This window comes from Micromesistius poutassou (assembly GCF_964030765.1).
Source record: "Micromesistius poutassou genome assembly, chromosome: 22".
Lineage (NCBI taxonomy): Eukaryota > Metazoa > Chordata > Actinopteri > Gadiformes > Gadidae > Micromesistius > Micromesistius poutassou.
Window position 1 is genome coordinate 4,133,309 of NC_140292.1, and position 17,112 is coordinate 4,150,420.

Consider the following 17,112-nt stretch of genomic DNA (forward strand, 5'->3'; position numbering starts at 1 on the left):
CTGTCACGTTGGTGAGATTACATAAACGCATCTGGAGTAGGCTAAAATGAAAAGTGCATCCTTCTGTCGCCTTGAATAGGCCTATTTATTATTTATTTGAACTTATCAGTAACGGGTTACAGGATACATTCTTCAGTCATAGTTCGATATCTAGCCTACATATGGTAGGCCTATCTACATATCGCACTATGACAAGTAGGCTAGTCTACATTTACAATCAACTGCGGCCGTATAGGTGAACTAATGGAGGGCCAGGGGAACCTAGTGGTAGGCCTGAAATATTGTTCACGCAATGCAGGAATACATTTTTTTGTGAGTGAGAGTGAAAAACTTTTTTTCATATTCCAAAACAAAATTTTATTAAAAAAAAATACATTTATGAATTATATAGGCTACTGTATAATTCATAATAATTCAAGATTTATTCACAATTTTGTATTCAATGCTGATCTCTCTCTCTCTCTCTCTCTCTCTCTCTCTCTCTCTCTCTCTCTCTCTCTCTCTCTCTCTCTCTCTCTCTCTCTCTCTCTCTCTCTCTCTCTCTCTCTCTCTCTCTCTCTCTCTCTCTCTCTCTCTCTCTCTCTCTCCCTCCCTCCCTCTCCAAGGCTAATAACGATGTCTTTTGATCTGTTTCTCAATGTGTATTAAAGGTTAGGACCCTGAATAAAAGTTAACTAGGGTAACTGTGTGTGTGTGTGTGTGTGTGTGTGTATGTGTTTTGGCTATAATCTATTTTATAAAAGGTGACAGCTGTGCTGCCTTAAAGGAGTAATACAGCCTAAAACTTATATTGGTGATATACATCACACCCAGATCCTATTTTACCTCTTTGTTTAGTATTTCACTTAGTCATTTATTCAATTTATAAATGTATAACTAACATATTTTTGCCCCCTGAGAGGGGGTAGTGAAAGTCCTTCTGGGTAATGTAGGAAAACAGCATAATGAAGCAGACTGCTGGAAGCCTGACAGCCAGTGATGAATTGCAAATAACAATAAAGTACAATATTACACATATCTGGAAAAAAATGGCCTGCTGCGGGTACATTGTACATCATCAACAGACGTTTTATAACGTTGGATGAGGATGAGGAGGAGACGTTTTATAACAATGTCAAAGTGTTTTCAGACTGGACTACTACGACTATGATAATCTTAATGATAGCCTTTAGCCTCTGGAATCTCTGCGTGTTACTGTGGTCTGGTTCTCAATACTTAATGAGTTTCCTTAACTGAGATTCACTGGATATCACACAGCCTCCTGATTCTCTCAGATCCACTCGGGACATCTTTAAGGATTTTACATCCTTTAGGTTTTAACTAGGACTGGGCAAGTGAACGCGTTATTATCGCGTTAACTAATTAATTAATTATCGCCAACAATTATTTTATCTCATATTAACGCAGTCGTTACTATTTATTTTTTATTGTAAAAGTCTGTTGCTCACTGGCTTTTATTTTGTAAAAGTCCATTGTGAGCGAGCATGAGTGAGTATGTTGCTTACTGCTGCGGCACTCACAGGAAAGAGGAAACTGTCAGAAAATAATTAGCGGATAAACAAACATGGAGAAGGGAACGGAACTTGAATTCAAATGTTATTTGAATTCATTATTGGATTTTGCGTACAACAATGCGATTAATCGTGATTAATTACAGAAATTTGATTAAAACTTTGAATCATTGCCCAGCCCTAGTTTTAACATAATATTGGCAAACAGGTTTGGCTATTTGCAGAGGAAGGGTGGTAATTGAAGTGGTCAGAAATTGGAGCTGTCACTTTTACCATTTGGGGACATCAGCATCTTTTAGTCTAAAGAGAGATTCTATCGGGAACATTCTTTTGTATTTATTTTATTTTTCTGTAACATTACAGAGACACTTGCAGTACAAAATCATCTTCAATCAACCTGTTATGCACAAAAATGTAATTAAAAAATGTTTAATGGTTTTTATATGCACTCACTATTATAGAATGACTTTATTGTTTCCATAATTATAAGTAATTTATATCAATCACACGCATCCCTTACAATAGCTGAACGGACACAGCGATAATATCATTCATTATCACTCATCTGCATTTATTCACCATAAAATGAATTAATCTTATTACATTAAAGTGGTTTGTGTGTATCTCCAGTTCATAAGTATATCAAAGACTGCTGTGTTATTCAATTATTAAAGAGTTGGAAAACGCTAAAAGCCATCACCGCTTTCGACAACATTGCATGTTATTGCAATTTCTGTTTCTGACTTGCTCAAATTAGTCATGTGTCAAGCCTGTGTTTGGTACTTTCCTTGTGTGGATTGGCTTTAGTTGTTTATTTACTGTAATAAATGACCCTAATAAATAACCATTGTACTCTAGTAAACAACATACAGCTAGTGCCAGCTAACATGCTAACACAGCTAAAATGATCTAAATGTAATGCTATAGTGAATGAATGTTAGCATCATGAGACTAGTTACAGACTTTAGTGCCGACCTCTGGTTCTTACTCCCTGTAGCGGCTGACTGTAGTGCCAACCTCTGGTTCTTCTTACCCCGTGTAGCCGCTGACTGTAGTGTCAACCGCTGGTTCTTCTTACCCCGTGTAACCGCTGACTGTAGTGCCAACCTCTGGTTCTTACCCCCTGTAGCCGCTGACTGTAGTGCCAACCTCTGGTTCTTACCCCCTGTAGCCGCTGACTGTAGTGCCAACCTCTGGTTCTTCTTACCCCGTGTAGCCGCTGACTGTAGTGCCAACCTCTGGTTCTTCTTACCCTCTGTAGCTGCTGACAACCAGAAGATGGACGACGACGACATTCCGACTCCAGCTCTGCCTTCCCAACTCTACCCTTCGGTGGGCTTTCAGGTTCTCAACCTCGACCACCTGCTCCTGAGCCAGACCCTGGAGCAAACCTCCAACACCAGCCTGAAGGTGAAGAAGCAGAGCTTCCTGGTCACTGGGGGGGCTGGGGCTGGTCTGGGGTCCGGGGCGGGGCTCCTTGGCCCGGCCGTGAACGCCTCCTACGGCCCTCTGTCCGTGGACGCTCCCGTCCCACCGGAGCTCCTCCTGGGGGATCGCAGGATCCAGCCGGTGCTCCTCTCCCAGCAGGTCCGCTCCTCGGCTCCCATCGTGAGGATCCTCTTCCACATGCCCTCGGGGGTCGCCACGGGGACGGCGGAGTCCGGTGCAGACGGCGGTGGCGGGGCGGAGGCCCGGGCCAACAGGGAGGCGTACTGCGTCACAGCGTACGCCTACTGGGAGACGAGGGAGGTCCGAGGGGCATGCCTGGTGCCCGCCGGCGGGTACTGTCTGGCCCAGCTGAAGCCAGAGCCCGCCTGGTTCGGCTCAGCCAGTCGGTCAGGGAGCTCCAGCAAGGAGCAAGGAGGAGGAAGAGGAGGAGGAGCTGCGAGAGGAGGGCCCCAGGGAAATCCCGTGGAGGTGTACTTCCAGAGCCGCGTGAACCGGGGCGGTCAGTGTGCGCCCCAGGACAGCCTTCGTCGCATGGGAGCGGGACTAGGGCCCATTCCCGGTGGCTCGGGAACACCCATGAGTAGAATCGGAAGTGTCAATCTGCTCAGGACTCCGCCTGGGAATCCCACGTTCCTTCGGCTAAGGCTTGGGGGCTCCCTGGTGGTCCAGACCTCCTCCAAGCCCCTGAAAATGTCAGACGTGGCAACCTTCTATGTCTTCCTGTCCAGTGCATCTCCCCTGGAGAGTTTCACACTCAGGTAAGGAGCTAAAGCCGCTCTATAGTGCACTTGTATGAATTAGTTTAACAAGATCAACTTTTATGTGCAGGGATTTCAATGTTTTTGCTCCTATATAACCTAATTGAAGTGGGAATCAAACAGTAAATTATGAAAGAATTACTCATTATAGAGATTTTGCCCAGGAGTTTCATTTTAAAACTGGCAACAGCTCAATTAGGCTGGAGTTTGCCATAAAGCATAAAAGTATATATCGTCACCCTCTTAAAGTTAAAGTAAGTTCAAGTTGTTCAGAAAACAGAAAAAACTGAACCATATATAGAGTATAATATACTCTATATATGGTTCAGCCATGGTTGAACCATATATAGAGTATAATATACTCTATATATGGTTCAGTTTTTTCTGACGATATGTGGGCTCAACTGCCGGGTGTTCAAACAGGCACAAAGAGGCACTCTATTTGATAGATTTGACAGCTATTGATGAGGACCCCAGGCAAATTCTACATCGAGTGTGTAATCCATACAGAGGGCAAACTGATTTACTTTACTGGACCAGTTTGGATACTGTAAGTGTGTCATCATCATCAAATGTACTGACTACCCCTCTCTCCTGTTTCAAATAACACAATAAACCTCCATTGTGTGATGTGTTTACCATTTCTGGAAAATATTCCAGTTGTTCAACAAGCTTGCTTAGTAATGAGCTGAAAGCTCAGCTCTTTTGAACAGATCACAAAGAATATAGTCATCAAGGAAAGCAAGTTCATAAGAAAAAATACCACAGAAAACGACATAGAAAACATACGATGCAGACATCACCATTCCATGGGGAACATTGCGGCAGAATGACGACAGCCATAGACATGTCATATCCTGTCCACTTCCACTTCCTTCCTTCCACTCCTCCTTTAAGTAAAGTCAAGCTGGGAAAATAGCTGCAGAAACATTTGGCCCTGTCTTCATATGTTAACATCTAACATCATGTTTGAACAGGAATTTCTCTTTTGGAATCATAAATAATGCATCTAATACATGGAGTCTGAAAAACAAATACACTTGAACTTCACACACAAATTTGTCTCCACAGTAACGTTTTCAAAGGCCCTCTCCTCCCCGTCTTATGCCCACACCGGTTAGCAGCGGTTATTTCATTGAAATGCTTTAGATCTGTACAGACACAGAGCCAACTCACTGAGGTCTATAATATTCCCAACCTTTTTAACTCAGCGTAATGTTTTTTTGTTCAAAAACACAGGAGACCGCTCTCTTCTCCGTTGTGGAATTACGGCACACTTTGATGTGCAGACTGGTGTGGAGTGTTTGCGTGGAGATTTATTTTTTCTTCTTGTTTGGCTGGCTGGCTTGTTTTGAATTTCAATACACATTAGTTAGTCCTCTGGTTTCACTTTTCAGTTGTGGAACCCTGCTCAACCCCAAAAATGAACAGTTCAGCCAAGGTCTTACAGAATACACAGAAGAACAAGCAAAGTTTGGCTGTTGTGTTTACAGTTTATACTGTCTACTACACACTCTCACGCACACACTCAAGCACACACATAAAAGCACACAAAATAACACATACATCATCTGTGCTATAGAAAGTTTATGTGAATAGAGGTTGGCAGACAGAGACTAACCCTTGATCCAAAGTTCTGCTGTTTTGACTATTTAGAAGATGAATTCCCTGCTTCGCCTGAACCAGCTCCAAAGACACCCAACCCCCTTTTCCAGGCTGGGAGATTCTGGCAATAGCCATGCTGGCCAATTGCCACATACAGAATGAGGTTTCACTAAAGGAACAGCCCAAATTGGGTCAAATTGGGTCAGTCCAAATGGATGCCTACTCCTTGGAGCTTGGGCAAAAACATAGATTCTTCCTGGGGTAAAAAAAACATTTCCAAGATTGAGTCCAATACTGCTCAGGGGTAAGCTGACCCTAACACATAATCTGTGGCCATGATTGGAAATGACTGGAGAAGTTAACCCTTTGGGACGGAAATGATAGAAATGATCTGTGTGCAACACCATAATGGCACGTACGAGTGTGTGTGCGCGCGTGTATGTGTGGTGTGTGCATGTGGTTTCTGCATGTGTTTGTTTTTGTGTGTGTGTGTGTGTGTGTGTGTGTGTGTGTGTGTGTGTGTGTGTGTGTGTGTGTGTGTGTGTGGGTCAAACGATTTGGCCAAAAAATATAATCCAAAAGCTGACAAGAGAAGAAAAGTGATCTTAAAAGGCCTCTTCCAGTATCAAACCAAGTGGTATCATGGCATTTAGAAAACAAATGTGTGGATGCAAGGAGAAATCCTATTCTGTTGAGCCATGTTGAGGATTTTTTGACTTTGATTCTCATAAAGATTATTTATTTGCACTTTTATGCTTTTTTTATACTTATTTTTGTGATTTGTGATTTGTGGATCATAGTGAAATTAAGTATATTGATTGCCACATCACTTTTCTCTTTGACAAAGTCATTTGACAGGCTGCAAAAGCATGCCATGCGGTTATGTATATTTATTAGTGCACTTCATTATCCTAATCAAGACACTTAATTCACTTAAAAATGACACTCTGAAAAATAACCACCGATGCAAATGGAACAAATGTTTCCCCAGTTTCCATTTGCCCCTATTTGGGGATCAAAATGAATGCTAGGTCTGCCTGTGGTCATTTTGTTTGGAAGCGGAAACCACTAATTGATCTCAGCAGGGATTTAATCTGGTTTCCCAATGTTGGCACAATTATTTGGCAGCACTCGGCCTCGATGAGCAGTTTACTCCTTCAAACCATGCTGGGTGTGTATGTTTTTGTGTGTGTGTGTGTGTGTGTGTGTGTGTGTGTGTGTTTTTGTATGTGTGTGTCTGTGTTTTTGTGTGTGTGTCTGTGTGTGTGTGTGTGTGTGTGTGTGTGTGTGTGTTTGTGAGTGTGTAAGTCAGGGAGAGAAAGAGAGCAAGAGAGAGAGGGAGAGAATTAACAGAAAAACAAGTTTGATTAGTGCTTGTGTCATTTTGTCAAAATCATCCAACCGTGTCCCTGACCCTGTCTACAGAGCTATTGATTTGTCTGGCAGGAAATATTCACAAATGTGGTCGTGCAGATAGATGTGTGTGTATAAACAACACATTTGTACAAAAGTGCTTTCAAAAAACTTTTATTTTATCTGTTGAAATAAGGCAAAATAAAAACTTGAAAAGGACGTGTGTGTGTGGCTATGTATGTGTACATGTGGGTCTGGAAGCATGTGAGTGTGTTCCAGACTCACAAACACACACACACCCTCGCCGGCACACCATCCAGTTTCAATGCACTGTTTTTTATAAGTAAATAAAAGAAAGCCTTTTTATGCAAAGAGAGGTAAGCAAAAATAAATGACACCTGCTGAAACGGCATCTGGATACTCACACATAGGCCCTGTTTACACAAGCGCTACACAATCTATAAATCGTTGCGAGATTGTGAGGCAAAGATCGAGAGGCTTTTTTCCGTCTCAAAAGGCAAGAGTGGTCGTACGAGAGATGTGGACACAGTTAGTATCAGTTAGTTGTATTTTTTTTTTACCATGTTTCAAACTAAACTCAGTGTGCTTGAATTCAATGAAGGAGTCCATATTGAGGTACATTATGAAAGTAAATATTTTGCAAAAGGCCTGTACTTGTATACTTGACAGAACACAAATCCGAAAAATATTCTCACACCCTACTCTGAATGGGAAGTCACAGAAAAGATATTCACAAATGTTTACATTGCTATTCACACAAATTGAATACATTTTCCAGCACAACACAACGCAAAATCAGTCACTGCAACTTCACAAATGTCACCCTGTATAATAAAATGACTGGGCCACATGCCTTGACTTTTTTTTTTGCCTTGACTTGAAATAAACATTTATTTTCAACAAGCTCTCATATGTTGTTTTTCAAATGCAACTCACATGTGTGTGAACATTTTATACAAGTGCAAATGTAAACATTCAAGTTCAGATATCTGTTCAACATCTTCTCTCATTGTACTGTACAAGCTCTCAATGTATAGTTTGACCCTCTAACCCTATCTCATAAAAAAACACATTTACCGCAATAAACCTTAGCTTACCTTGATACAGTGAGTCACATCTGCACCCAAGCGTGGTATGGTCAGCGTAGGTAACCCCATTGCATTGCTCCACCACACACACAGGTGGACTCAATATGACTCAATATCAGAACTCCGTATTTGAAGATTTATGCATTAAAGCAAAGCTTTGTTGAAATGTATCCCCAAGATTTCTGTATCCCTGATCTGTGGAATTACAAGATCAGTCAATCCTCCATGTCACAGCAATCAATCATCCTTTTATATGTATTCTCTCCAAATCAAACCTAATGAATACATAACTTGGGCACATTCAAACCAGTCTAATTATATTCGACTGGTTATTCTGCTATATTCAGTCGTTTAGGAATAGCCAGTACAGCGACAGGTGGCATCGCCACCACACTGATGTGGTGACTGAACCAGACATCTGATTTAGTGACTCCAGTTACTCTCTTTAAGGTTTGATTTTTTAGCTTTTGTACTTCAATGCTAATGGGAGTTTAACACTCCTGCTGGCAGCTGACTCACTGGCACAGCTTCCATGTAAAACACAGACACAGACATCCATTCAGGGACGTAATCATACAAGGTGTACGATAATGAAAAGCTAAACGAAATGACACTGTACATTGTGGCCATTAACTCATGCATTCATTCATCCATCCCGCTACTTGACAGCCATAATCACTGCGTCCCAAATATGTCTGGTGAAACAATGTGCAATTATATGCATATTGACCTATGTGCTTATTGCAGGGCTACAGCTAAGAGGAGCCTGTCCTTCAGCTCGGTGCGTGCCAGCGACTCCTCCCTCTGGAGTGTGGTTGTGAACCCCCCCGCGGAGTCAGCCGATAGCTCCGTCTCTGTGCGCTGCCAGAGGAAGAAGGCCCTCACTGCTAAGAGGTCTGTATGTGTGCGGACGCATGGTGTGTGTGTGTGTGTGTGTGTGTGTGTGTGTGTGTGTGTGTGTGTGTGTGTGTGTGTGTGTGTGTGTGTGTGTGTGTGTGTGTGTGTGTGTGTGTGCATATATGCAGACGTGCACATAACTGGTACTCAAGTACACATGTGAAACTGAAACTGATGTTTGGCGTGTGGGGTGTATGGGGGGTGCGTATCAAACACCACCTCCTGGTATTCACCTGAGTAACTCACTAAAAAGGTTATGTGCACCCCTGTGTATATATGTATGCTTGTGTGTGCGCGCGTTAAAGGGTGAGTGACTGCGTGAGCAGACATCCTACAGAAAAAATATTGAGACGTCATTCCGGTATTTGAGTATTAGATTCACGAATGCTGCTTTTGTGACACATATGTTACGAGTAAGCCAAGACTGATAAGAGCTGAACATGATGCCGGCCAAATCCACAATTCAAGGATTCTTTTAAATGCACCGCAGATGGATTAAAGCTCAACAAGAGGAAACTGAGAGCAAGAACGGGGCGTGCTGCCTTCATCAGAACCTTAATGCAATACAGCACGACTAGGAGATTAGTGTGCCAGTTAGACATTATCTGCACACACAGTGACACACATTCATCCATAAAAACCTTTGAGAGAGCGTAGAAAACAATTCAGCTGATTATGATATTGATACAAAGTCCCCCCTCTGAAAAAAAAGACACAACACAATAATACTAATTCATCTTCACTATGGGACTCATCCTGTCCTTATTCATTTGATTTATTATGATACTCCGGTGTGGCCAACAGCAGAATAGTCTGCCTGGCAACCTCTCTGTCTGTCCTTCACACACACACACACACACACACACACACACACACACACACACACACACACACACACACACACACACACACACACACACACACACACACACACACACACACACACACACACACACACCAGCCTGCCAGCCCACCCACCACCCCCCACCCAGCCGACCCACTTATGTGTAATCACAGATAATCATGGGTGGGTTATCCTGCCTTAAGCTGCAGCACGTTCAGGAGAGAAGTGGGGGGGAGGGGAGCGGGGGGAGGGGGAGGAAGGAGGGAGAGATAGTCCAAGTTGTCCCTCACTCTAAGTGCCAGGACAAACATACAGTACATGCACATGCATGTACTCGCACACAGACAGATACACACACACACACACACACACACACACACACACACACACACACACGTAACCACTATAGCCAGTGTTTTGAAGTGATACCTCCAGGGTTTAGAGAGCCCCAAAGCCCCTCTAATAGATGGATTTTCAGGAAATGGAAGAATTAACGCCCTGCTTTCTCTCTCTAACACACACACACACACACACACACACACACACACACACACACACACACACACACACACACACACACACACACACACACACACACTAGCTCTTTCTTTCTATGTTTCACGAGAATGGAGGTAGCTTCAATGAAGCTCATAAACAACAAAATGTGAGGCTTAATAGTGTTATACAGATGTGATTTACAACACTGTTCTAACTGTACTACGGGGATGGATTGGCCTGGCGATTGTTAGTACTTGCACTTGGTTCTATGAACATCTTTACTGTACTGACAGCGATATATTGTTTCACTTCTTATGACAAATATACCTATTGTAAGTCACTTTGGATTAAAGCGTCTGCTAAATGCCCTAAATGTAAATGTAAATGTACAAAATCTCCTCGGCCAACTTGTTGGCCGAGTTACTGTAACACAGTTACTGCAAAAAAAGAAAGCAGAGAAACGTCTTTCAATAATTGCCTATCAATTATAAAGAAGCAACTTTGAAACAAAACAAGATAGAAAAAACCTTTTTTTCCCTATAGCTGAACTTTTAATGACAAAGAGTTCCATGAACCTGACACAATAACTAATAATAACTAATAATTATTATTATTAGTACCATGGATCTAATGCCAGATCCAGCAGTCCTACTATGTTATTGCAGAGCTTCTATTTGTCCTTTAGCAGAGACTTTATGAAGTTATTCCTTATGAAGTTGTAGACTTCATGTCAGTTTTTCTTTTTGATCATCTTGTTCTTCATTATTTGAGAATGGGACGACAATGGGGCAATACATTTTTTAAATAACTTTTTAAATCGTTCAATCAAAAATCTTGAAAGATGCAACAGACCAATTCTTGCCATGCCTCACTTTTGTGTGTGTGTGTGTGTGTGTGTGTGTGTGTGTGTGTGTGTGTGTGTGTTGTTTGTATGTTTGTGTGTGAACATTGTAGACCATGTCCATTTATTTTCCTTTCTCATTCAAACGCAATGCATATCAAACAAATTGAGCATATATGCTCAATTTTTTTAATTATTATTTTTTATTATTTCAGGGCTAAGACATCTTGATTTTACACTACTAGTCATTGGCCCCTCATGCTATAAAGTAATCATCATTGGTCCATTGGCCCTAGCCACACATTACGATGCCAATATCAGTGCAGTGGATTGATCAATTGTAGAGTAATTTTTTACTTATTCATCATCACACAGCACAGGCAAACTCTTGCTTGATCATAAAACAATGTTAATTGTAAAACCTTTTCCGCTGAAGATTCAAGAGCATTTTATTCTATTTACAGAGAGGGGGTCAACTTAATTTGAAAGTATTGATTCAGTCTAATATCCTGGGATATTGAGGTTAGATTTTGTTATGTGGTCTTCTATGGTCTACAGAGGATAAGTGCATGAGACTGGATGCAATGCGGTTTGCATTTTAAATGCTTGTCTATTGTAGTATTCATTGAATTGAAGGATAACATCCTAGAGCAGGAGTTCTCAAACGCAATTCTCTAAGGTTGGCAACTGATTGATTAAAGGTCAGGGATTCGGAACGATTAGCGATAACAAAATAAATAATTCTCATTCATATGACATTTCCAATGTCATTTTGACAAAGCACACATTATCTGCGTTTAAACACTTCAACATTTGTGTTTTTTTCCTGATTTATTTCGTCGGCCGATGTGACGCTGGGTTTGAGTGAATCTAGTGAAACCACGCTTAGATGCCGCCAGAACGCAGTGAATCTCACCCATGCACTGTATGTCATCTCCTGATTTTGTGAGGAAATCAGGAAATGGCTCTGTCACTACACTTGGGCACCAGTGTAACAATGTGCATGCTACACGCCACCTCAGGGGCTGCCACACTCCACCTAGGTGACTTTAATGGAGCTCTCCAGGAGTGTGTGTGGGGAGGTGGCGGGTCTTACTTGTGCACATTGATTGCTTAATATGCAACAGGGGTGCACCCTCACCCAGCCCCAGAGGTAACTGGTAACCCAGGTGCCATCATCCACACACACTCCACAAATCGTTTTTAATAAACGAAGTAAAAGACAGCTTTAAAAAACAGATTTGTCGTCATACTCCTGTAATCCTAACCTACGCTTGCACCTGATCTGACCTCCTCCTCCGTCTCCCATCCCTATGGTTCCTGACCAGGGGCCTGCTGGAGGTTTTTCAGCTGGACTTCATTCCCAGAGACGTGTGGGAGAGGGCAGACAGCCAGATGATCTCCTGGCACCTGGAGCTGCCCGGGAACCAGAAGGACGTGGGGCTGATGAGGATCTACACCACCAACCGGGATTACGTGGGCCTGGCCCCCATGATCACGGTGAGCACCCCGGCTCTAGCTCTGTGTCCATCAGTAGAGGATCGGATGATGATGATTGGCCCGTTGGTTGAATTGTCGATTGATTTTGTTAGGTTTATTTATTTGTGATATTCTATTGGCAAATTATTAGATTGCTCGAATGTTTGTTTATTTACTCGTTGCTGGAATTGATTAGCATTTTGAGACTCAAGCTATTGTTTAAGTCTTCTCTCAAAATAAAATGGCTAACTTTGGCTGCTTGTAGAAGCAGTAAAGAGGGTCTTAAAATTATTCAATTATTAATATTATTATTTAACTAACGCTAACCCTTTGCCTTACCCTCAGCCTCACCCCAATGCTAATTTTATATAATAATGTGTATTACTGAATTAACTAATATAAATTGATTTTTTTTTGTGCCCTTATTGTAAAGTGTTACTTGGTGTTTGTTTTAGACCTCGGAGCAATACCTGTAAATCACATTTGAAATCACATTTGCTGCACCACAGGTTTTTTAAGAGGCACTGTTCCCGGTGTAAGGTCTGTGATTTGTTGCGTTTGGATATTAATCAAGAACTAAGTGGTTCTTGACACAGTTAATCAACACTGTGTCACAGACTTTCCGTAAGGAAAGGCTGGCTCTGCCAGACAATAAAGCATTTGACAGACTTGTCTTTGGCTCTTGTTTATCCTATGTTAGGCACTTAGGCACCTTCTACACAAATAAAGTTAGATGATTGAACTAAAAACAAAGACAAAAGAAGTGAACGAACTCCCTTAATGTGCTGAGAAATAACCTCTGAGGGCCAAGCAAGGAAGTCAAGGGGGTGCGCGGGATGTTGAGGACCTTGAGTAAGACCAGTTTTAGTTCAGGATTTTGGTCCTTCTGGTATCCTTTCCCAGGGTTGGACAAGAGCAGTGAGCCGTTTTTTGTTTTTGTATTTGTTTTTAAATGTTTTTGTTATTTGTATTGAAACATTGATGTAGTTATTGCTTGTTACATGAGCTGAATTCTTGTTTTGGGATTCCGCCTTGTTAACTTAGTTTATTCCAGATGCACACGCTTTATTTCCACTTAAATGGGCTAAGCAATTTTTGGTGTTGGTGGCGGCGAGATTTCTGTGTTAAAGGTGTAGTGGGTAGAAATGGAATATAATATTCATAAATATGTTAATATCTTAATTAGGTTATAATCCCATGAAAATAAGAATAGTTGTAGAATGTGCCACTCCGTGTTTCTACACTAGCCAAGAATGGACAAACAGCTCTGGAGAAGAGCCGTTTGGATTTTTTAGCATGATTGCTATCTTACTCGAAAATGATGAGCTGTCGTTTTTACAGATTAAATAACTAAATACAATTCGTGGATCTATCAAGGAACCTCCTCACTTAATAGTTGGCTACTCGATGCTGTCGTTGACGATGACATTGTTTTGGAAGTACCTACTGGCCCCTTACAGGCCAGTACAGGCCACCTTAGCTCCACCTATGCCGTTGGAAAGGAAGGGGCGAGGTGGGCAGGGGATCAAGTCGGTTGCAATCTGCCACCTCCCACTCGAGGCCACTAACTCCTACACACTTCACCTTTAAGGTTGATTCTTTATCGTCGTTAAAAATGTTAATGACGACACAAACAGGGCAGAAATGAGCACGTTAACTGGCGTCTATTTGTCAATGTGTCAACACTGACGATATTTTATATATCATGACGTAACAAAACAAAACTGCCAAAACAGTGCAAGCCCTCACGCTGCTCTGTGTTAGAGTAGTGTGTCCGACAGCGGGATTCTCGCCCGTTATTGTTCCATCATGATTTCTGTAGCTTATGTCGGGGTCAGTGTTGTGGTCCTGAACTAGAGCAGTTCCTGTTGGAATTGTGGTCAGCAGCTGGCTGAAGGCGAGGCAGCCAGGGAGGAACATCTGGCGAGGGCGACTGCATGCTAAGTCCACAAGCACTGGCAGGGAAATGAAGAAAAAAAAAGGAAAATGGGGATCATCCAGAGAGTCTTAAATACACAGGCGCTTGCCCACGCACACGCACACACACGCGTGCAAACGCACTCACACAAATACATAAACCACCTATCCACCTTTGACAGATGGCAGAGGTTATTCACCAGTGTTTCAACTTTGCACTACTAATACTTGTGCGTTGAAGTTCAAAGTGGAAGCACTGTCTACGTTACAGAAATAGTAAAGGACTGTATATGCACTGACATGTATGGATGTATGTGTTGGAGGAGGAATGCACACGTAGATTGTATGTGGGTTCATCAGGTTTTACTTGCCATCACCAGTCATGTTGTAAGCTAGGTATTACGTTGCACAGGTAGCCTTGATTTGTGGGTTTGTGTTTGTTTGTGAATGCATAGTCCTTTGTGCCTGTATGTGTTTGTGTATATTCTAAGTATCCTTCACACAGATACAGACTCCTAAAAACAATACTTAACTCATTTGTCTATTGAAGTGCCTTTAGTGAGCAAATGCTGTATTCGTGTGGTTAATGTACAAAACGCATGTGCTCTTTCAGCCAGCTCTTTCACACATACTGAGAGTTCTTGAGCGTAGCAGAACAATTCCCAAAATTCCCAAAATCTCCTCAGTATGAATCATTGGAGCCTCCCATGTGTGCTTAGCTTTGCTGGCCTTGTAAAAGGTTTTTCACCAGTCGCTCGTGGCTGTGGCTTCAGAGAACAGCCCCTGACGGCACGTACAGCAAACTTCAACGATAAATTATCTCTAAAGTAGCTATGACTCATTTCTAAATGGGCATTTTTGGTGGAAACAAATCCACCTGTAGCCTCTGTGTCTGCGATGCACTGAATCACTGTATCACAGCGATAACAACCGCTTACATGTCTTTCTTTGACTTTACACAAAGGACCCAGTTTCAGCAATTGCAGGGTTCAATATATGCTTGTGGAGAGCCGTGCTTTCAGTCAGACATTATGTACTTACTCTGACGTATTCAGAGAGCAGTTGTTCTATAGAAGAGGAGATTTAAGATTTATTTTTGCATTCTTAGGCTTTATGATAGAGTGAGATAGAGAGGAAGGTATGGGAGATAGAGGGGAGGACATGCAGCAAAGGGCCGCGGGCAGGAATCGAACCCGGGTCGCTGCGATTAGGACGGCGCCCCTGGAGGAACAAAGTTAGTATAGAGGTCATACGATGACAACAGGAACATTGTTACATGGCTATATAGCGTGTATATAGCGTACATATAGCGTGTATATACCTATGCGTATATATTTATGTATAGCAGGCTTGGGGCGGTAGAGATGGGAGAGGGTGACACAGTGATTACGACTAGATGATTCAAAGCCAAGATTCAAGAACGGTTGTTCCTCTCCTCTTCCTCCCTCAGAGCCGCGACGTGCTGAACACGGCAGTGCTGACGGGCGTGGAGGTGGCCGTCCCCGTGAGGGTCATGGCGGTGGAGGCCGACGGCTCCATCAGCGACATCACCAACGCCACCACCTGCAGGTCCGCAGAGGAGGACGTGCTCAAGGTAGAGGTTGAGGTTAAACGACACCGCCAGGGATCAGCCGGTGGCAGTGCTGGGCCCCGTTTCCTGATAACGATGGATCCATGCTCGCACGATCCATTGTACGATGGATCTCACGATGCATCATTAATTTTAGGGGAGCGTTTCCCGAAACTCATCTTAACATGAACGTGCGTGCTCTGCTCTTATGACGTTGTAGGATTGTAGCTGTCTACTGACACGGTGCTGAAATGGGCTCCGTATGAGGGGGAGACGCAGGAATGTTGTTGGATTCAACTATATTTTGTGGCAGCAAAAAAATATCTCCCCATCTAGGCCAACAGCAGAGTAGCCTACGAAAAGAATAGATTAATATGAATGCTACAAATATTAAAACACAATTGATTTGGTCTAGGCCGACATATGCTATATCAGTCCTAATCCCGAACGCACCGTGCGTACATTGTTTCACGGCATTTTCTCCCCTGAAATAATTCCATATTACAAAAATAAAAAAATAGCATGTGTCTGTGTGACAACTAGGCCTATAGCATTTATTTATTTGATTCCTGCATTCCGTTTCATTCATTCATTCAATGATTGACGCGCCGCGCACTCTGTAGAAACTTTGGTGTCAACATTAAAAATGCAACTTTCCATTCATTCATTATCATTCAAACACAGAGGCATTGACACGGCTATTGCTGTTGCTGGTCTAGATCGATTCCTGCCCATATTGTTGGGCAGGGGTATGATGATGCGGGCAATGTAAGCGGGAATGGCACGCATCGATTCGCAGCACAGTTTCCCGTAGCAGTCTACGTTCACTGCAGAAACCACGCTCTCAACTTGGCGATTGTGCTCTCCACTATGGTCAGGGATGTTCGTAACTGTCTAGACACGGTCCAATAAATAGTGAACTTCATCACAGCCTCACCGACGCGCCTACAGTGCTTTATGGCAAACAATCGCAACAAAAAACGCCTGCAGAAATTATCCGACACCCGCTGGTCTCAGCATAATTCATGTACAGTAGGCCTATGTCTTCTGTCATTGATCAATATGAGGACATTTTAACCACGATGGTTGAATTAAAATCAGAGGGAGACAGCAAGTGCCGCTCGCAAGCGACCTCCCACACGAGCAACGGAATCATTTGATTTTATTATATGCCTTGTGATAGGGTTGCCTTGTGACGTGGCGTTTGATCGCCTACATTTCGACTGCGCATGGATTTTTGGAATTTTAAATTGCTGCAATAAGTTATATTTGTGTTGACTT

At 42.6% G+C, this 17,112-nt stretch overlaps 1 protein-coding gene across 1 annotated transcript in view; it reads left to right on the forward strand.

Moving 5' to 3' along the window:
- The window catches only part of LOC311367530 (transmembrane protein 132D), a gene marked incomplete at both ends in the record, with an annotated part of 32,822 nt that overhangs the window by 253 nt on the left and 15,457 nt on the right, over positions 1-17,112 (forward strand). Inside the window, 4 exons of the mRNA XM_084486361.1 lie at positions 2,773-3,718; positions 8,533-8,679; positions 12,194-12,365; positions 15,712-15,855. Coding sequence (XP_084342487.1) covers positions 2,773-3,718; positions 8,533-8,679; positions 12,194-12,365; positions 15,712-15,855 — 1,409 coding nt within the window. The remainder of the gene's footprint in view (positions 1-2,772; positions 3,719-8,532; positions 8,680-12,193; positions 12,366-15,711; positions 15,856-17,112) is intronic.